This window comes from Cydia fagiglandana, chromosome Z (genome assembly GCF_963556715.1).
Source record: "Cydia fagiglandana chromosome Z, ilCydFagi1.1, whole genome shotgun sequence".
Lineage (NCBI taxonomy): Eukaryota > Metazoa > Arthropoda > Insecta > Lepidoptera > Tortricidae > Cydia > Cydia fagiglandana.
In genome coordinates, this window is record NC_085959.1 from 15879194 (window position 1) to 15901660 (window position 22467).

General features: G+C 36.1%; 1 protein-coding gene across 1 annotated transcript in view; it reads right to left on the reverse strand.

Moving 5' to 3' along the window:
• Window positions 1-9502: 9502 nt before the first annotated feature.
• The window catches only part of LOC134679030 (zinc finger protein 260-like), a 30013-nt gene continuing 17048 nt past the window's right edge, over window positions 9503-22467 (reverse strand). Inside the window, exons 14-15 of the mRNA XM_063537832.1 lie at window positions 10332-10510; window positions 9503-9680 (exon numbers count right to left, since the gene is read on the reverse strand). Of these exons, the coding sequence (XP_063393902.1) occupies window positions 9567-9680; window positions 10332-10510 (293 nt within the window). The 3' untranslated portion in view covers window positions 9503-9566. The remainder of the gene's footprint in view (window positions 9681-10331; window positions 10511-22467) is intronic.

Genomic DNA, 22467 nt, shown 5'->3' on the forward strand with positions numbered 1-22467 from the left:
CAATATTTTTTGTTTTCAGATTTCTGCTACACTTTAAAAAAATATTTATAATTATACAAAAATCAAAAATACGTGTTTTAGTCTTTTCTACTTTATTCCTTTTTTTTTGTTAGAAAGTGCATTGTTTTTTTTCTAAAAATAGATTCCTCGCCCTTAATTTATCCGAAAATGATGTCACATGCCCTAATAGACATAGTTTTAGAGAAATGTAGCTGCAAGTGAAGCGCGGCAGCATCGAACTTCCCCCCTACCCCACTAAATGAGAGGTGGCTCTCGATGGCTCCCGGTCTGCATCTGCTCATGACCAGCTAAGAATCAATTGTGTGCTAAGTTTCAGCGCATAGTCACAAAATGCAAGGTGTCGTGCACTAACAACTAACAAACAACCAGCTATTACGGACGATAATTTTGCGTGATAACGTCATAAGAAAACATTACCACTACATTACGTACCTAACGTTACCAAAGAGATCTATCCACAACGTTACCATGGAGATTTTTCCACAACGTGACACTTTCGTGCATGCTACCAGTGTTCATCGATTTATAAGACGTTATCACCTCAATAAACGCCGAAAATATCATACATCATAACTTTCTACTTTTAACCAACCATATTGCAATCTTTGTCATTAAACTCTTTAAAAACATTCCAGTGTTCGGGGGCCAGATGTAAAGCGTTTGTATGTATACAAAATAAATTCTTTTCCGTACGTACCTTGTATAGCATTCCGTATTTATACGTCTGCGCTAGATACCACCGTGGCAAATAATTTAACACTGCAAACCACAAATTGTGGACTAGACTAATCTGGTCAGTCCAACCGTTTATGAATTGCTAGTCTCTTTCTTTTTGGTACGGTCCGTAACAACCTACCTACTAAGAAACCCTCTCATTTCATGTCTCTCACTTATGATAATGTTGAAATTAATAAACTTAAATAAAATAATAATAATATTCTCTGAAAATAATTTAATTTGTTCTAATACTTCTCATGATGTTGAAATTTGTTGTCTAGTGTAATGGACCGTCATGTATATCGGAGGTAATATATCTAACTCTTAAATAATACTTTTTGAAACAATTATTTGTCACACAAGCTTTAGACTCAGTGTGTTTTGCAGTGCCGAGCAAGATTGTGTAATGCTACCGTAAGTAATTAAATTTATTACGCGTAAACATTATAAAGTAATACTTATTTAGGACGTAAAAAAATAAAATGCGGTCGTCATCAAGTGACTTCTAGGAAAACCGTATTTTCTTATGACCATAAACTCCAGGATAAAGTTATGGAAAAAACGTTTCCCTTAATGTCTGATTTTTCAATTATTGTTATTGTACGTAGGGCTTGCAATCCGGATATCCTTTTTTTCCGGATATCCGTCCAGTTACTATCCGGATTTAGATGAGGTTGATATCCGGATAAAACGAATAATTCGAATACCATTTACACAGAATAAATAATAGTACTGGGTACAGAAGACTCACTCTCTAACAAAACGCGTTTGTTACGATCAGTACAGATATGGCCGCTAGGTGGAAACAGCGCCACGCGCGGCTTATGGCAAACCCCATAATTGGGGTCGAGCGGATGTACTTTTAGCTACCTGTAGCAAAGCGACGAAATCGCGGAGTGAGACACGCCTGCCATTTATGACAAAAATATCATTAAAATTTTTAATAAAACTATTTCAAAAACGTTGAATATTAAAACGATGTCTGTTGATTTATTTATTTATTTGGATATATTTTTACGGTATAAAACTGATTATTTAAGTATTACTCCTGAATTGTCGTCTATTGCCATATTTTTTTAATATTTGGGAACAATCTTATGCAGATCGACCTAGCTCCGTAAGACGCACAAAGGGTCATTCCATAAGAAACGCTACCAAAGGGTTGAAAAATGAAAACTGGTTTAAGAAGTCAAAACTAACCTATTCCCATAGAAAACATACCGAACCTTCATGTCACATGTATTTTAAAATAATTCAGCATTTATTACTTATATTTTTAATCGAATTTATTAAAAAGACAATGATTTCAATAAAATGAGCCATAATTTCGTATAAATCTGTCTTAATTTCGTACTCGTAACACCCGAAACGAACCATGAGTAACACCCGAAACAGGTAATTTATTTTATTAAAATTAAATAAGAAGTGATACTAAGTGTTACTTCAGTGTTTCAGTAGACTATACTAACTATTATTACTTGACATAAATAAAACTGGAGCTTACTTGATAAAATTCGCTTAATTATACATTTTGGTACTGATGGTCAGAAGGTATAGGCTAATTCGCGTAACGCCCGAAACAGCTACTTTTTAGTGATTCTCTCGTTATTTCTCTTATACTTTAATAATGTGCGTACAGGAAAGGAAAATATTATCAAAGTAGTAGATGAATCAATAGTTATAACCTCCTAGTTCCTGTTACAATATCGAATAAAACCTTATTTTATGAGTTCAAGTGTAACACCCGAAACGGTGGAATGACCCCATTATTGTTAGCGTCTGAATACATTATTACTAACGTGCGAACAGAACTAAAATGGATCCAACGGAGGAGAACTTCGGTTGATATTGAACTACCGAACGAGATGCAGTAGCTGTTTAGTAGATAGAATAAACATGTAATGAAAACATTGATCGACCTTAAATGCAATGTAATATCTCAACATAAAGAGACTATCTCAACAGTTAGAAGACGCAATTATTCGATTCTCTAAATATCATCAAAACCACGGCCAGTACCATAATATGTCAATAAGACGCCAATTTCTTAACTGAAGAAATGTTTGACTAGAATAATTCATGGTTGTAAAATGTTAATGAAATAACGCCAAATATCTTATGATCATCTGAAGTCAATTAAGAAATGAATTTCACAGCGATGGCTGCCAATATCAAGCAGAGGGTTGAAGTATTTCCATAAACTATATATTGTTAAAAAATAAAATTTGATAAAGATTGACAGTCATGTCACAGTAAAGCTTCAGACAAAAAATTTACCAAGTGAAATTCGGACGATAAAATTTCGACGAAAAGGTAGAACTCCTAAAAATACCTTAGGCTTTGCTGTTACGCACCCTTTTATATGTATATTTTGATTGACATGTGAGTTTTGTCAATAAAAAAGCAAGTATTCGAATTATCCGTTTTATCCGGATATTCGGATAGTAAAATTATAGATATTCGAAATATCCGGATACAAAAAATGGACGGACAATGCAAGCCCTAATCGTACGAGTAGGTATATTGGTAACCAAAAACTTATATTAGGCAGCCCAAAAAGATGAAAAAATTATTGTGTAACTTAACTATTAAAACATCCTAATATGTTGTTAATAAGATAAAAAAATAAATTTGGAAACGGTTACATATCGATCTTTTACATCGGCCTTACAAAATCTTGAATTGGCAATTATTATAACCAGAATTTGAGTTTTTTTACATTTAAATGTTCTATCATGTATTATGATACATGATGTTCTAACATCATTTTTACTATTTTGTATTCAAAATTCTGCCCATCGGCAGTGACTCCGAGGGGACGTTTTTTATTTATAGGCCCTTAATTTTAAGTTTATTTATAGATAAGTAGTTTATATTATCATTTTTAAGCTTATTTAATGTTTTATGTTTAATTAATTGTATTTCATTGCAATAAAAACATAATATTCTAAATATCAATGGAGTAGTACAAAGATCCATCGCTTGAAAGTAATATAAGTTTGTTTCCATACATATAGCCTGGAGACATGTTTTTGCAGTAGGTAATCGTGAACCGAAATATTATCAACCCCTATTTACCTACCTCTGAAGTTAATTTCATCTTGATGTTAATTGAAAATTGCTTACAGTGTCTTGGTATGGACTGCAAAGCGACAGTACGTACGAGTCTCTATTTGTAACAGTATTTTTATCCTATCTTTTTACACAAAATTACTTTAAGCTGATATTTATAAATCTCTGTATAAGACTGCTACCAGGAATACCAGGATATGCAATAAAATGCCGGGATAACGGTAAGCCGCTACCTTATTCGCAGACAATTTGACCTCTCTTCAATGAAATTAATTAATCGCCTGAACATATACTATAATGTTAATGTAGATTACATATAAATAGTTTATGTCATTTAAGTAATATACCTAATAAGTCGCCTTATAAATGTGCTGACATACTTAAGCTGTCTTAGGTACTAAGCAACTTTTTGGCTTTATGAAATTCGTAAAACAAAATGGTTACTTCTATGGTCGGGTCTTTTCTTCAAAAATTTGCCGACTCCTGGCGTACTTACTTATTAGGTGGCAAATCAATGCCACGATCAACTCGGACAACTCTCCGGTGGCGGCAGATTTTCACAATAAGGTATAGGTATATCAGGGTCATTGCGTCAGTTCACTTCAATACGCAATTTTGTAGCAACTACGCCAAGTGGACGGAAACAGGCACTGGACGGTAAACTGACGCAATGATCCTATATCATATAATTACATTTTTAATTTAATAATGTATTATTTTTGCTTGCCAGTGCGCTGGACAAGATTGTGAGGCATTGATATCATATGGTTCCACCGAAAGGCGTCATGGTAAAGTTAACGTATCATTTAAACGTCATAGGGTAGAAGGTGGACAATTGAAACTATGTATGTTTGATGGCCTTAACGTAACACCTTAATATTTTCGGCAAAATGAATGATTTATTATTATTCCTAATCTATTTTTAATAAATAACGCCCACTGTATACCACGATATCAAGTATATTTCGGTATCATATAAATAAAAAAATTACCTACAAATTATCGGCATCTGTAAATCCTGATAATAAATGTATACGAAAATAAAGTTTCAAGACTGTTAACCGAGGGTTGAAAGGCACCAATTTCTGTCGCGGTAGTTTGGCGCTTGAACGCAGTGACATAACTTTTCACAACTTTTCATATCGAATGCGAGGAAACCAAACAATACAAGACAATTTTGCAAAATCAGTAGTTCAACTACTTACCTAATAGACTTACGGCCATGATTTTTTTCAATCTGAGACTACATGTGTGAAGACAAATAGCGAAAAACATTGAGATTACAGTATTTGCGAAAAACACGTATTTTAATTTTAACAAACTGCGGTATTATAAAATGATTTGTTCATTATCAATAGTATGAAAATCAGCGGGATTGCCTCTTACTTTTTAATTTTTTACTTTTTCGTTCTAAAAGCCTTAACAGATTGCCTCACTAAAAATATTTTAAGAATTTAAATATTTTTTAAATAACAATTATTGAATGAAATAAGCAATTTTTATCTTGTATTTTATTTTATTTTCACGAGTATAGTGCTAAATAACTTTAAAAACTCATTTAATAACGTACAAACATTACTGTGGCTGTATTAGATTCTGCCTTTGCTCATTTACGCAAGTGTAAGGTTTAAAAAAATATTTTTGGTGTATTCCCTTTGGTTTCCGCCTTATGTAATCGAGTAAAACCAATTAAGAGCCCTTCAACGTGCACACTAGCGCCACAGCTAAATAATCGTGATTACTTAAATTTGACGAAAGATATTAAAAAAAAGGGGGCCGCTACGTACTGTATTGTGTATTTAAGTATCTACCTTTTGAACACATCAGACTAGTTTTTATGTTGCTGGATTCGTCAATCTATTATGCGTCCAAAGTTAAAACGGCCGTTTTTGTTTTGAGTTCCTAGATCGACGAAACCAGCAGCATAAAACTAGTTTGATGTATTCAAAAGGTAGGTACTTAAATACACAATAGAGTATGTAGCGGCCCCCTGTTTCAATATCTTTCGTTAAATTTAAATAATCACGATTATTTAGCTGTGGCGCTAGTGTGCACGTTGAAGGGCTCTTAAGCATAAGAAATCAAGAATAATTTACTTTCTTACCTATTTTATAAGTAAGTCGGTATGTAATTAACTTCCGATGAAAAAATAATCAATACGGGATTAGTAAAAATGAACAATTACCAATTGTTCCAAGCGGGGAAATTTTTTTGCCACCCAGTTGCTTGTGGGGCGGGGACGCAGAGGAGTACACCACTTTTCTGCGCTAGAGCAGAAACCTATCACTTTCTGCACACTTTTTAGAACAATAGCGACCCACTTTCAGAGCATGAGATAAAAAAACTAAAAGAAAAATTATGCGAGCACAGGTACTTTATGCCGCGAAATTTTTGAACGGCTCCTCAACGGTGGTGCGCGTTGCTCAAGCGTTATTGGTCCAGGATTTAAGAATGACCGACCGCATAGACTGAGTACTGCGTCACATGCATAGGTGTTGTAGTTTTCAAGAAATTTGGCTCATTTAAATCATGACGTGTTTTAATTGTCCCCGTTCTACCCTAATAGCTTAATTAGCAAATAACGTAATTTTAACAATAATTTAGAGCTGATTAATACAATTATATGCTGCCTTAAGGTGTTATTGATTATTTGTCTACCTCAGCAAGTTAGAATACCACTTGCCTTAATATACGAGAAAACATAACTTTGAATAAAAATATACATACCTTCACTATAAAAGGTTAGTGTCATTTGTTCTATAAATGTTAAATCTATTTTATCATTGCATCCAGGTACTCGAGTGTGATCCAGATCAAATGCATAAAGAAAGGTTTGCCTGTAAAGGTAGCGGAGAAGAGAGCGTCGCATCGTCTGATAATAAAGATAATTTATGAAAATGGTATTTTTACGTATAGGTTTACCGCTCCTGCCTGCCTGCGTAGCCTGGACGAAAAGGAAGCCCTTAGCCCTTCCGACCCGGAATTGCAGAGAAGAGTCGTTCAAATGTTCAATCGAAAACCAACTCTGTCTATTCGGGATGCTACTCGTAAAGAAAAAACATCTATAGAAATCGTATCTAGAAAAGGTACAACCTACAAAAAACAAAAACAGCCCTAACGTGTTCGAAAACGCACCAGAAAACTTTATGACCGAGTTCTCGGAGTTCTTTCTAAAAAAAGTGCAGTGTATCATAAGATCATAATGGTGGATGACGTAACTTAGGGGTCATCCATTAATTACATCACACGTTTAGGGGGAGGGAGGGGGTCAAGAAAATGTGACATCACTTTAACTTCATCAGTAACCGAAAATTTATTTAAATTATTTTATTCGCTGTACATTTAAATAACAAGTTTTTAAAACGATAATCGTTTTTATTCGTTTAATTTTCTTTCCTAAGCAGTTTTGGGTTATAAAATTACTAACTTTTATATCGTCAAAAATATTTTGATAAAATATTAATAATACTTAGGTACTTACTTAATTCGATTTGGCGATTTCGTAGAAAAAATGTGACGTCACACTAGGGGGGCGGGGTTTGCCAAATGTGACCAAGTGTGACAAGGAGGGGTCAAAAAACCTAGAAACTCGTGTGACGTAATTAATGGATGACCCCTTATTGGAAATTCGATTACAAAACAAAACTCTACCTGGCCCACATTTATAAGTCTCTGCAAATAAAAATGTTTCTTTCTCAAAAAGATAAGTCGATCAATAAGGATAAATTTGGAAAAAATAATAATTTGGCAAGCAATTTGTCAATGCGGGCTGAAATCAAAAGCTTATTTCGCTAAGGGAAATATAAATGCCCAAGTTTACCGCGACGAATGCCTAGAAAAGAGGCTGTTGCCCTTTATCAAGAAGCACAGAGTGCCGACATTATTTTGCCAAACTTGGCCGCCTGTCATTATTCTAAATTGACAAGAGAGTGGTATAAGGCTAAAAAGGTAGACATTGTAGAGAAAGACATGAACCCGCCTAATTGTCCGGCAGTTCACCCTATCGAGAGATACTGCCGGCCTAGCCAAGGTTACAATCCCTATCGCTTCGACAAAGAAACGCTTTGTGTCTCTCTATCACTCTTCCATATTAGCGCGACAGTGACAGTGGCGTTTCGATCGCTACGGAGCGTAAGCGATTGACATCTTGGCTACGCGGCCTAGGCCCTTATGAAAAGATATCTACAAAACAATGCTAAGGCTGCAACCTACCTTGCTGACTTAAAAAAAAGTAGAATAAGGCTTTTGAAAGCGTGAAACCTGATGCACAACATCAAAAGTCATATTGCAGGCAGTTATTGACAATGAGTCTTGTCAGATGGCGCTAAGTTTAAGAGGTGACCAATTTCATAGATTATAAAATATGATTTGTTAAATTTGACGTTAGGCATCAGTGGTCATTAACAGGCGTTCCCCTCTGTCGAAAAAGGCGGCCACTGGTCAACCACATGTCAAACACATGTACGAGTATGGACTGACGTTTATCTGACATGGCTATGTTGACGTTACGTATACATTTGATGTGCCCCTCCCCCGCAAAAAACGGCAGACTATTTTGTACCGAAAATTATAGACATGGCGTTTCCGTTGGTTATATCCTCTAAGTTAGGCATTAAGACTTTGATTAAGAGACTAAGTGCCAACCTGTTTTTCCATTGATGATAATCTTTATTTTGCAAACCCAAAATCAACTAAAATGCCATCGAAATGTGCTTATAAACAATGTCGAAACTACCAAGGAGACATTTCAATGTTCTGTTTTCCGATCCAAGATGAAGATCGGTTGATGTTATGGATTGTCAACTCAGGAATACCTACCTTCAAAACATTCACAGGCTAGAACCGTTACGCACTTCCGACTAGTCGCCGGTGCCTTGGTCTCTCGGCAACCAAAACATAGGCAACTATGGCTAGGAGACCAAACCACTCACTCACAACTATGATCGAAAGAGAGACGGATACAAATTTGTCGTCTCGATAGGTACTCGCAGTGCTTTCATTATAAACCCGTGTTCTTAGTTATCGCGGGCAACCAGCAGTCGCTTGTGCGTTGCCACTACGCAGCGAGTCGCCAAGTTGGCCGGGCGATCGGCCCTCATGGCCTGCCATGAAACACGACAATCGAAAGTTCGGTTTCTGCCTATCACTCTTGCCTATTCGATAGATAGAGAGGCAGATAAAGAAATTTCGATTTTCGCGTTTCGCGGTAGGCCACCTGTAAACAAAGCGCTTTGATGCATCAATGTCATCGTGAAAACTTGTCAACAAACTGTGCGCCCCTCGTAGTAGAATCACTCCTTCTATAGTTTTGACGACACATTTTAGTTGATACAGACATATTATAAATTTAGTTATTAATGGTTGTCTAATTACTTGGGTTATTCCCACTAGTTACCAGTGTTAGCACCTAAATGTCGCCAGTGATAATAACTGGAAATAATTTCTCATCTCACTGATTTAAACTTTCACGATTATTTAACATTATGAAACTACACAACGGGACTTAATCGCGTATTTAATTATGTCCCGTTGTGTAGTTTCATAATTTCTCATCTGTTTTACAACTGAAACAAAAATTCCAGTAGTTAACACTACCTCTGATTGATGATAACTATGTAGTAGACTTTTTTTAGAATAAAACTGTTGAGAAGACATGTAAAAATCGAATCATTTTGGGAACTATAAGGAATCATTTGTTTCAACATAATTTATTTTAATATACGACTAGTATACGCGACTATACTAGGTAGGCATGTTTAGCCGTGAGGTGTAACGGATGTGTAGGTAAGTCCTTGGACATTCGAATGTGGACCGGATGACGACGCCGGAAAATGACCATGAGCGCGCCGATGGTTGTGCAATGAGGTTCCCTGGAACAAAACATTCTCATATCTGATTCGTGTATCTGCATAGTACCTTATTAGATACGTATCTTTTTCAGGGTAAAGGAGTAACCTCGAAAGCGGAGTGATTTTGATAATTGCGAGTATCTACTCAACTATAGGGCCTCTTTAAACATATATCTGATAGTGTATTCATCTCTTAATACACTCGCCATAATTCGTGTGATTCGTGATTGAACAGAATCATTTCACGGCAGAAAATTTACTTACATACCTAAGCAAAAAATATTGTCTCGATAAGGATTTTTTTACCAACATTGTAATAACAATAATCTCAAGAAAACATTTCAGACGTGCGTGCATGCATCACGCAGATTATGTTTAGTCTTCCAATGAATCAGGTACAAATTAGATAACATGATGAAACTCTTGTTAGTCGTAAAGTGATAAAATGTTATCAGTCATAAACGCATCGCTCATGGCTTTTGAGGGTCTTAGAGATGTATGAGGCAGTGGATCACATTCGTCAATCACGAGACAGGGGTTGAAGCCTAGACCGCAAGACTTCATAAGGATTGAGCGTGGAATATTCTAGTTGAAGTATATTGCTGTTGTTCTGCCTGGCTCTGAATCCCCTCCTTTCGTAAACATACGAAAGGAATAGTCATGTTTTCCTACCTGTATGAATCGGTCGCCACACACTTCGCAGATGTACGGCTTGTCGCCAGTGTGCCTGCGGACGTGCAGCGTGAGATCGTTGCTCTGTGAAAAGGCCTTGTCACAATACGTGCATTTGTACGGTTTGTGACCAGTATGAACGCGCATGTGACGTGACAGTTTGTTGCTACGCGAGAATCCTGCGAAAATATTAATACATTGGTTAGGGGACTGAGGAAGACGACGACATTTACATTACCATCCATTGCGTCTATCACACTACATTTGTTTGTTACTTTTGCACAATTGTATAACATTGTATGTACGTACATTGATCTTAATTCAACTGATACAGTCACCAACGTCATTCCAGTTGTTTTTGCTTAAAAAAATATTTGGGCCTTAGAATGAAAGAATTTCATATAATAAACACGCAAAGTACCATTGTTAAAAAAACAAGTTACTTATTAGGATGCACGTCCGGCCTAAGTTTACGAATATTCGTTTAATGGTAGAATGGTGACCTTTCTACTTTTCCTTGAGCGCTCTTTGAGTTTTGCTGTTTATTCCGCAATCTAATTTTGAATGATGCGCATATTGTTGCAATATGAAAATAATTCGTGTTACTGAGTGAATCATAATTTTAAACGTTTGTTAGGACTAGAAGTTTGTTTTATTACTAAGTAGAGGGTTAGAGTCGTTTATCAGTGTTAGTGCCTGCTATTATAACAATATTATTTGTTTCTAGGCAATCTGGGTCTGATGATGGAGACAGGAGCTGGCCATGGGAACTATCTGATAAAACAACGCATAGGTACTTATTGTGTTCGGGGTTGATAGAAAATTAGCTGCCTGTGGAAGGAAAAGTCGTCAGCGATAAAAGCTAGTACCAAAATGAATATGTTTGCCAAAAAAAATACTTTTACTTTTTATTGTCATATCAAACCCACGTCATTGGAGTAAATGTGTTTAAAAGTGGAGCATTTAAGAGTGCACATCTCAATATTTCCGAAAGTATAATACTGTTAAAATCGAACAGCATTATGTATTGCATTCCAACCCATAACTGTTCCGAAATAAAACAAGGATAGGTACATTACGAACATAATTCGTTATAAAGAGAGGCAAACGGTAATTACAGATTATAATCCTGTTATAAAACACGGTCCAGGTTACCACAAACAGTAAGAAAAATCAAAACAGTAAAAGATATACGTAAGAAGAAAAGTCGGTGTAGAATCTAACGGACAAATTTCACACGAAACGATCGATACAAAAAATACAACGACACGAACGACACCTAACAAATGTACAGTCAGCAACAGAAGTTGCTAAGCGGGCGAGATGTTCAAAATGATCTTGACGAGACTTTATTGTTAAGAGAATAAGAGCGTGTCAAGGTAATTTTGAACACCTCGCCCGCTTAGCAACTTCTGCTGCTGACTGGACATAGTCAGCATCAAAATGACTAGCGGAAAATTTACCAGAATTACAAAGACGAAATATACCATAAAAAATAATTTGGCCAAGCCCGAGATAGCTCGAGGCATTTAGTGTTCCGTACGGCTACCATCAGTTTGGCATTGACATAAACGATATCGTGCGATATATTACAGCGCGATTCTAAAATCGTGTCGCAAAAATTAATATCGTGGTGCGCGCTTGGCCTATAATACCTTAAATGTATACTCTAGTGATTTAATACTCTTTGGTATACTCCTTCAATTTGAATTTAGAACTCATTATTATTTTTTATTTGATTTTGTTTCTAGTTCTATGCCATATATATAGACTTTAATATTATTTAGAACTGCTAAAAAACAAGATCGGCTTACTTTAAATATTTCGTCAATTATACCTTTGTTTCTAAAAACTGTGATATTTAACTGTCATATACTATTAATGTCTTCCAAAATTATTTTCTCGTAACAGGACTGAGGGGCTACCGCGAAAACCGAAATGCGCAATTTGCGGGGATCTTTCTCTTTTACTCCAATGAAGGCGTAATTAGAGTGACAGAGAAAAATGCTCGCAATTTGCGAACTTCTATTTTCGCGGTTATAGCCCTGAATCTTGTTGCTCACCGATCCGTTCAAAAATATACATAAGTACTGAATATAATTAATAGATATTATAATTACACAATTAATACAGAAATGTAATGGTACTTAATGAAAAGGAATATTGTGTATATTGTTTCGACGAATCAGATACTCTCAATAAAATCTATACATGAGGCCAAAGCTGTTCATAAATATTAAATGACTTTATTATCTCTATACGCCTTACTAACTCTATGTGTCCTATTGTGGAAAAAAAAACACAACGACAGTCAAGAACGGAGTTCTTAATTTGAATTTTTCAAATTTTTGAGATGCCTAGTCCATTGGTTGGAAAGCCCGTTCGAAATTGAAACTTATTTGCAATATAATAAGGTCGTATTTTGTAGATCTCTCTCATACTTATAGTAGGCTATTGAGATAAAATAAAATATCCCACAAAAATAAGCAAGCAGAATTAAACTTTGTATCAAAGACATAAGTCATAAATTTCAATGCCAAAGTTTTAACTAAGGATGTTTCTCGCCTAATATGAATTGACCAGTGTAAGCATCAGTTAGCTAGCCCTAAGTAACCAAAGGTCAAGCTGCAGTTGAAAAACTAATAAAGATAAAGTTAAGCTGATAATTTTCCCGCCGTCTCCATGCTTCTTTAAGTTGGGTATTGACTGGTCAGCTGCCTGTTAGCTATAGTTTTCGCGAAAATCGCCAGGACAGAGGTGAAAATTTTTGTATGAAAACATGCAACTTTAAATGCATTTTTTGACGAAACTATTGCAGTCTAAAATGAAGTCAAAATCAGTCCATCGACTCAATTTTTTGCAAGCTTTCTAATGGTACCCCACACGATTCTTACAAATGAAAAAAGTTTCAGCCTACCCCTCTCAACCCCCTAAATTTCCCCCTTTAATAAGAAATAAGCAGTTTTGATTTATTTACAATATGAGTGGTGGTAATTGCTATAACTGTTCCAAATTTTAGGTATCTATGTCAAACGGTCTCTGAGAAAAACGTATTTAACTGATTTGCAAGACCGAAGTGATCCCATAAGTGTTCCGTAAACAAAGTTTTGTACGGAACACTAAAAAGAGTTTATGCGCTTTGGTTAGTAAAGGCAGAATGAGAACGTGGTTAATTTTTTCAATTTCAAAGTGGCCATTATTTGATTTAGGCTATTTAGGTCAAAGTGGCCATTATGGCCTGTGTAGTGGGCTATGCACAACACCAGGAACACTTAAAATATCTCAGCAATGAATTAATAGAGTTTATTAAAGATGCAGCAAATAGACGTCGAATTCGGAATGTTGCACCTACTTGTATTATTATATTTATTATGTATATATTTATTGTAAACAAGCGTACATGACTGACAGTTGGTGGCTGCACCTTATAACGTCAGTAACGTGTGCGTGTCCTAACAATATATCGATTTTAGAAAACATGTCTCGTAAATAGAAAATAAAATACTTGATCATTTCTAAAAGCATACTTCTGAGAGAGTTGTGCCCATACAACAAAATAATCAGGAGAGCCAAATTAACATCATACTAAAATTTCGTGAGATATAACTGAAACCACTTTTTCCCTATGTTTGCTGCGGGGTCCTTTCCACAATAATATCAACCCGTCCTGTTTCCCCTTGTAACCTGTATCAGCTCGTTATTAATCGTTGTACTTTGCTGTATTGCCAAATGTATGTAAAGTTGAAGAAATATTAAGTGAGCCGATCTTGTTTGAGAGATCGGCTCACTTTATATTTCGTCAACCTTACAAATGCATCACAAAACTGAACTATTAAACAAATGTAAACAACATAACATAGTCTTTGATTATATTAAGCAGTGTCTTACACAGTGGTCCTTCAAACTAGATAAGGCGAAACAAATAAGGTCACTTACTATCTCGCTCTATCCTATAGCTTGATTGACGGCTGTGCCTAGCTATGCGGATGTGGCTGTTGTAATAATTACTAGCCAATTAGTGGCTGTTTGCATTATTCCCACTAGTTAACACCAAGTTGTTACCAGTGGTAACTAACTACTATGGGGTTTTCACGCCACTGTTCGGAAATGTAGCAATAGATGGTCTAAAACCAAGCTGGAAAGTAGGCAATAGCTGTAGCACCTGAACCACCACTACTACAATGTTTCATTGTTATCATCATCTGTCATTAGTGACAGTTCGCTACAGCAATGAGTATCATTTAAAACATAAAAAAACAATAAAAGGTCTTTTTTGCGCAACTTTTTCCTTCATAAATAAAATAAGGTTATTTATAGAACCAATTTCTTGTTAAAAAAAAAAGAAAAGACAAAACCATTCACTTCATTTTTTTTTTACAATTATCCATTCAGTTCACGCTTAAGGCGTTTTTGACTTTTGTAGCTGTTTGTGGTTTTTTTAGCAAAAACGCTTCTAATTTTAGAGTCGGTTTGAAGCAAATAACAGAAAAACGCCTCTTAAAAGTGGTAAAAAAAGTAAAAACGGCGGGATCTGAAAATACTTACTGAATTGGATAGTGTAAATTGTGTTTGACTAAAAAATATAAGAAACGCGTATCTACGCTCGCTATAAAAATGAGTCCTTCTAGTGAAGAAAATGTTATTCTTACGCTGACGCCTACCGAAATTCAAGAGACAGTACAGGCAGTGGCTAGTAATTTGCTACCAGAGAAATCGCGGGCTAGTACTTATAGTTATGCAAATGTTTTCTTATTTCCTCGCAGTAGTCGTGAAAAGCACTATGTAATGCCTCGGCCGGAAACGCTAAAGATGGACTCGTATTATTCGAGGGCCGACACGTTAGTGGAGGCCCTCGAACTCACTCGTCCATCTTTTAGCGGTTTTCCGTCCTCTCCTACAATGTACTATATAAAATCAATTGAAGGTGTGCAATATATAGAGCTCCGAATTTGCTGTGATATAATAGCTAATTACGTATTTAATTCGAATAAAGACATCGTTAATTATAGGGACAACTTAACTTAGCCGTTTTTTTTTTGGTATTATATTTTTATTTCAAAACTACACATGTTTGATTAGTGCTTTATATTAATAAGGTACTTACACATTTCGTCCTGGGAGCTCGACGTAAAGCATATGGTTTGGACGAAATTTACCCTATCCTCTAGAGTAACAATAGCGAGTGCTGACAAATACTAGTAGAAAATTTTCGGTTTGCGAACAAAACAATATCGCACAAAAAAAAATCGTACTATGTAAACAGCAATTACATATGATTCGTATAGCGAATAATTTGGACATACTCTAAGCATTTCTCTTCATTCAAAAAAAAAAGTTTAGGATCTGTGCATGATAGAATATGGCATGCTACTTACGACAACTATGACTTTGACATTATAACTATCATGGAGCGTTTCTATCGACCCGCTCTAGCCTCGGAGTAATTAACAATGGAGCCGCCATTAACAGGCGTTCCCCTCTGTCGAAAATAGGCGGCCAATGGTCAACCATATGTATGGACTGACGTTTATCTGACATGACGTACCTATACATTTGATGTGCCCCTCCCCCGCAAAAAACGGCAGACTATTTTGTACCGAAAATTTTAGACATGGCGTCTCCGTTGTTAATTACTCCGAGGCTCTAGCGATGGATCAACGCCATGAATGTCCGTTAGGCTTTGGTCTTAAGCTTATTCTTCTAGCTGTCTCCGTCATTACGCTTGCATCAGAAATTGAAGGGATTCCAAAACGTATGGAGAAAAATCGTTTTTATGTAGAAATAAAAATTAACCACATTTATTCCGCAGCTGCTCAATTGAACAGTCATGAAGAGGACACTTAGATAACATGTTGTGGCAGCCTATTAACCTGTTGTTACTTTAAATCGTACCAAAGAGTCAGTGAAATAGTCTCAAATCCAGCTCGATAGGCTTGTCCGAACTGTATTTGCTATACGGTATTAAAAGCATCATAAAGTCCCTAAAATAAAAAAATATCCAACCTTCTTAAATCTTAAATCAGTTATAGCTTAAAAATACCCCCAGATCAAACTCTTAGAACATAGTTATACAAAATAATACACATGCCAACAGTTAGACCAGGTTTTATCTGTCCCTATACTTAACGATACAGTCTTTATAACACTGCCAGGCATTTTAATTGGGGGACAAATAGTGCCAGGTGACGTCTAAAGTGCGGTAAAAAGTGCCAAAGTCATCTCGTTTATAGAGGTCTGGGCCTAAACTTTTTCATAGTGGACCATCAAAATCGTGTGCAATAGTACAGGCGCAAATATTCAACATTCGAACACCCCGCCAGGCGACGACAAAGAGCAACTGGCTCCAAACTCGCGCCGCCTGAGCCGCCCTCGTCGACCGCGCCTCACGCGCCCGCGCTACTCGCGACGTCTGCGCTACATTGACGTCATTATGGCTGAACAGAAACCGAAGGGAAATTAGAATTACTTTGGTTTGAGGAGGATCAATCACCACCCTGCGTAAATCATGTTGTCATTCAACCCTAACACAGAGAAGAAATTAATGTGACAGGTATATATAAATTTATACTTTGGTGTTATACTTTTATCGATGTAGTGCAGATGATGCAACCGAACATGTTTAATAACATTAATTTATTATTACAGATGACGATGACGACTCATAAGAGGACGAGTGGGAATAAAAATAAACGTGGCAGCATTACAGGAATACTTTATTTATTATGTACCTAATCACTAATCAACTACCTAATTAAGAATGAAATCGTTGCAAGATACTTTCCGATGTATGCGACACTAAACTAAAAATTCACCAATACTCAAATACTACCAATATTAGAAAAAAAACTATTTTCATAATGAATGAAACGCAAATCAACTTATTGCCAAAATGAACCGTTCTCGATTTGCACTTTCCCCAATATGGCCCAATTTCAAATGGACTGAAGCTCATAAAAACCGATACACAGAAGGCTCTTTTCCCAAAATACCCTAAATAGTAATCACTAAACACCCGATTTTCATTATGATTGATTCACCAAACGGCCCTTTCCCAAAATAAGTACACTATTTTCTTAAGATTCGGAATGGGCGAGAGTTCTAGCAGCGAAATTATTTTTATTGAAAACCAAAAAAGGCGCTCCGCTCTCCCTCAGCTAAAATTCTAATAATTGGAAATGTGGGAATCGCACTACAGGTTGCTTCGCATCCGCGACATTAAATAAAAATAAAGATACGGTACTGAAGGTAAGTGACCATGTCCGCAAGAGGCACTACAATGAGAACATACGCAATACTTGTAAGAAAGAAGTATGCAGGAAGATGACACCGATAAAGAAAGTTTTTGAAAAAATTGTGACGAATTTGCTTGAAGCCGATTCCAACTTTAGTATGTGCTCTTTTGATGAAGTAAGAAGTTCTTTATGTAGAGCCAGGCAGAAGTTTCTGAACCAAAAGAATACGGAGTTTAATCGGTTAGAAAATGTCAACGTACCTTATTCATTAGCCCACGAATTTTTGGCAGTGGAAGATGGAGACACGGAGAAAAATTATTTTTTTCGACGAAGATTTGCACCGAATATATGAGGAAGTCAGCGGAAAAACCAATACAATATTTTGGTGATGGAACCTATAAAAGGAAGCCAAAACCATTTTGTCAGTTGTACACTATACACGCTAGCAACACTACAACCACTGTTGTACCTGTACTGTACGCGCTGCTCTCGAATAAAAGACAAAACACTTATACAAGATTCTTCAGGTTGCTGCGAGATGAAATGGGAGTTTAAATGCGACTATGAATTAGCGCAAATCAATGCATGTGAATCAGTGTACCCGAACTGTGAGTTGACGGGACGCTATTTTCACTTCAATCGTGCGGTTTTTAAGAAAGCAGCATCAATAGAAATGGATACTACCCACGAGGGTCTCAAATTTACTCAAATGTGTGTTGTTTTATACCGCTGTTGCCGAAGTCGTAGATATACGATTTTTGGGTGACACTACTTAGCGAGTCTCCGAGTTCTGATACTTTCCCGCATTTCAAATTTAGGGTATTTTGGGAAAAGAGCCGTCTGTGTAACGGTTTTTATGCGCGTCAGTCCATTTGGAATTGGCCCATATTGGGGAAAGTGCAAATCAAGAATGGTTCATTTTGGCAACAAGTTCATTTGGGTTTCATTCGTTATGAGAATTGTTTTTTCAATATTGGTAGTTGTATTTGATAATTAGTGTATTTTGAGTTTAGTGTCGCATGCACCGGAATGAGATATTATCATATTATTATTGATAACTTTTCAGTAATGTTTCAGGTCACGTAAATTTTCGGAGAGCCAACATTTCGACATATTAATTTGATACAGAATTGGTAAGATTATTGGTCCAAATAAAACATACACAATAAGGTACACGCGTTAAACGTATCTTTCTGGCCGCTGGTTGAAAAATTAGTACGGGTTCGATCCCGGGTTGTGTAATTTCTTAAAACCAGCCAAGTGCGAGTCAGTCAGGCTTAGTAATAAGGTCCCGTTGAGTATCGAAACACGATAAATTTTGACTCAAATTATAAATGAGATGACTTGGCACTTACGCTTTCGCGCATCTTGGACGTCACCTGGTACTACTTTTCCCCCAAATGAAACGCCTGGCATTATTATATTTGAATTAAATACATAATTAGCTATAATGCGACACCAAACACAGAGCTCTATAAATTAAACACAGAGCTCTATAAATTACACACCTTCAATTGTTTTTACAACCCCTATGTTGCCAAACCTCTGTCATACCCACCGCTGAAAAAAAGCTGCCAGGCGCCCGGATTAATTAATAATGATAGTACGCACACTAACTAGGGGGATTTCGTTGCTCTGTAAATTGCAAAACTATTTCCTACAACTACATAGACGTTATATATAATAGACACCATAAGCTGATTTAGACAATAGGGAAGGCGACTGACTGCCCCAATGACTGATTTCGAGTTTGCAACAACTTTCATGTTAAGTTGGATTTTCAACAAAGTCAAGTCACTCCATAATGGCTTTGTGATATGAATTAATTTTATAGTAAGATCCTGTTGCTAGGGAAAAAATATGATAACCAATGTATCCTAAACAAACGAAAGAACAATTCAAATGCGATCATCCATTTCTTATACCTGCAGTCGTGGGCCACTAATCTAATTAAGAACAGCCTTAGTATTTTTTTGTAAAATTGCTACGTCTGACTTTAATATTGAAATATACCTATTTATATTTATTAACTATTATTGACTTTGAGTATTTCTGAAGTTGATTAAAACAAGTTTAACCTCTAAAAATATTGATTATAATAAAAAAACATTTGAAATTAATTTATCCCATGACATAAAAAAATATGCTGGCACACTAATTAAGAACTGTGCATTTGGATCCGCGGATCTTCCAGAACAATTGAAAATAACCAACCTGTCAGCTGACTTTCCGTTTCTTGGATAATTGGATATTCTATTATTATTTCGCGCTGAGAAAGATTGGTAAAATATGGTAAAAACCTTAGCTATGATGCATCCACCATCATAATAAGATAATAACATTGCGCTCCTTAAGAAACATAGTGTCACTATACAAAATTCAGAACCATTCGAATAGTGACGTTGTTCCATTTTTAAAAAGTTGTTTTTCAGGCGCAAGTCATTTTGTATAGTGACACTAAGTTTCTCAAGGAGCGAATTTGGTTGAGAAGAAGTGGACGTAACAAACGGTTGCCTAGCACCTTAAATGTTCTAAAACTATATTTTAAGAAAAACCAAGCATGCCAGAAGGTTTAGCGGAAACAACGGCCCACGTAAGACTTACTAGAGTTGTGCCGTTCTCGAGATCGTTCTCCCTTTTGCATGGGAAATTTTCTCGCTCGAGAATATTTCCCATAGTAAATTGAGGACGTACTCAAACACGGCATCAACTATAAAGACTACCCGCCGAACTGACGCCCTGATTATTAGAATGGCGAAAAATAATCCTAAACTCTACTGAGATAAAACGTCGCGCTAGTGGGGAAATCTGTTCTTGCGGCTTGTACTATTAGGAAACGAATGAACGAAGCGAATTTATTTGGTAGAGAAGCCAAGAAATCCTTACGAGAAACAGAAATGCAGGAATTAAATTCGCAAAAAACACAAAAACTGGACTTTGTCTCAGTGGAAGCATGTGACTGGTAGAGAATGCCCTAAGTCATTAAGTCCGCCATTTGTACATTCTTTTAATGCGTGCAATAAGTTTTAATTAACTAAAAAAATAAAATAAACCGAACAGGATCTGATCGGGGTGATAGCAGGGTGTCATCAATTAGGCATTAGCATGTCGAGCACCAGTACCACCACCGTAACAGTGAAATATGGCGGCGAAAATAATAAATTGTGAGGTTGTTTTTTTTGGCATGGCGTGGGACCATTATCGTGAATCACAGGTATTATGTATCCGTAACGTGTATAGATATTTTGGAGAACATCATGCTGGTTTTGCCAAATGTTTGAGAATTTCAACAAGACAATGATTCTCAACCCTATATAAAATCTCTGGAATGACGTCAAAACAGTTTATCCAATAAAATATTACAAATCTTTAACGAACTTTACGATCCGGCTGTCGAAGCGTGAGGTGACATGTGGAAAGATGCCGAGCCCTAGTAGAGTCGATAACGAAAAGAAAGTCTAACATTGCTACAGAAAAAGGGACTCCCTAGCAAATATCAACATAATTTCAGCAATTTCCTATTTAAATTATAATGCATGAGTTTTCGTTCATTTTCTTAATTAGTGTGCCAACTTATTTTCCAATGTCATGAAATGTTTTTTTTTTTATTATTGTCAATAAACTTTTCCCGGTCTTTGGCCGTCGAATTGGTCGATTCTCAAGTCATCGAATGTATTGAAAGAAACTAATGAGCCAGGCATCGGAGTTTTTGTCGCATGGCAAGACTAATAGCAAGCTATGGAGTCGACATTAGCCATAAATGTAAATATAAGGAAGGAGTTACAGTGCTGGATAAAAATAATCATACACTTACATGAAAAGTATTATTTCTCATACAACTTCTTTTGTGAACTCCGCCTCGTGTTGGTATTTATAGAAAACGAATAGCTTTATTATTGTCAAAGAAAATTTAGACTACAGGAATGTTGACAAAGTAAATTATGTAGTCAGTACATTTACTGCCATCTTTCGACACAAACGATTAACACTTTTAGAACGCCATTTGCAGTGTTGGCCGAAACGTTAATGCAATTGAACATTCTTGACCAATAACCAGTACAAATTGAAACATCAACTGTAAACGTCCGTTACCGTTTACGGTTCAATTTGTGCTGGTTAATGGTCAATTGCAATTATCGTTCGGCCAACACTGGCCATTTGATCATTGATCCTTATTTTTTCACTGATATTTGGTAAAATAGCAGAAAATATCGCCATCTAATCAACGATTTTAGGTTAATTTTATTCTGTTTGTTTTTAATTATGTTTATGGTTTTATAAAATAAAAATCAACGATAGGCCAAAGGTACCTTTGGTGCCATCTTTTCTAGTGATGGCGCCGTACCTATGGCACAGAATAAGTAATAGTATTATCATACAGAACGGACACGCACCGCCCCGCCCCGACTCGGATTACCTCGCCCCGCGACAGAGTTCTGACGGACTCCTGACGTACGCTCAGTTCGGCTAGCGACGCCGCGACGCGATGACGCAACGTTCAAAATGCCGGTGTATTGTGCGATGTACGGGTAGTACGGATACCTACTTATTGTAGAAATGAATAATAATATAGTTTTCCAAAGAGACGGAATATGTATCAGTAAATAAGGCTATACTTTTGCGTAAAAATAATAATATCATATGAATTAAAACCCGTTCGTTGAATTTGTGAATGTTAAGCCAACATTTAATATTTAAAGTACCTAAGGTAACTAAGACCTTCTACACAGATATTCCTCGTAAATGTTTTATTTTTAGTTCAACACTCTTTTCACAAAAAAGAACTTGTTGGTCGCGGGACATTCGCGTTTGATTTTTAATTTAATTTTAAGAATTTAAGAAATAATTATGTATGTTATATAAAATAATCAATAGGCATCAACAATAAGGTACATTTAATAATG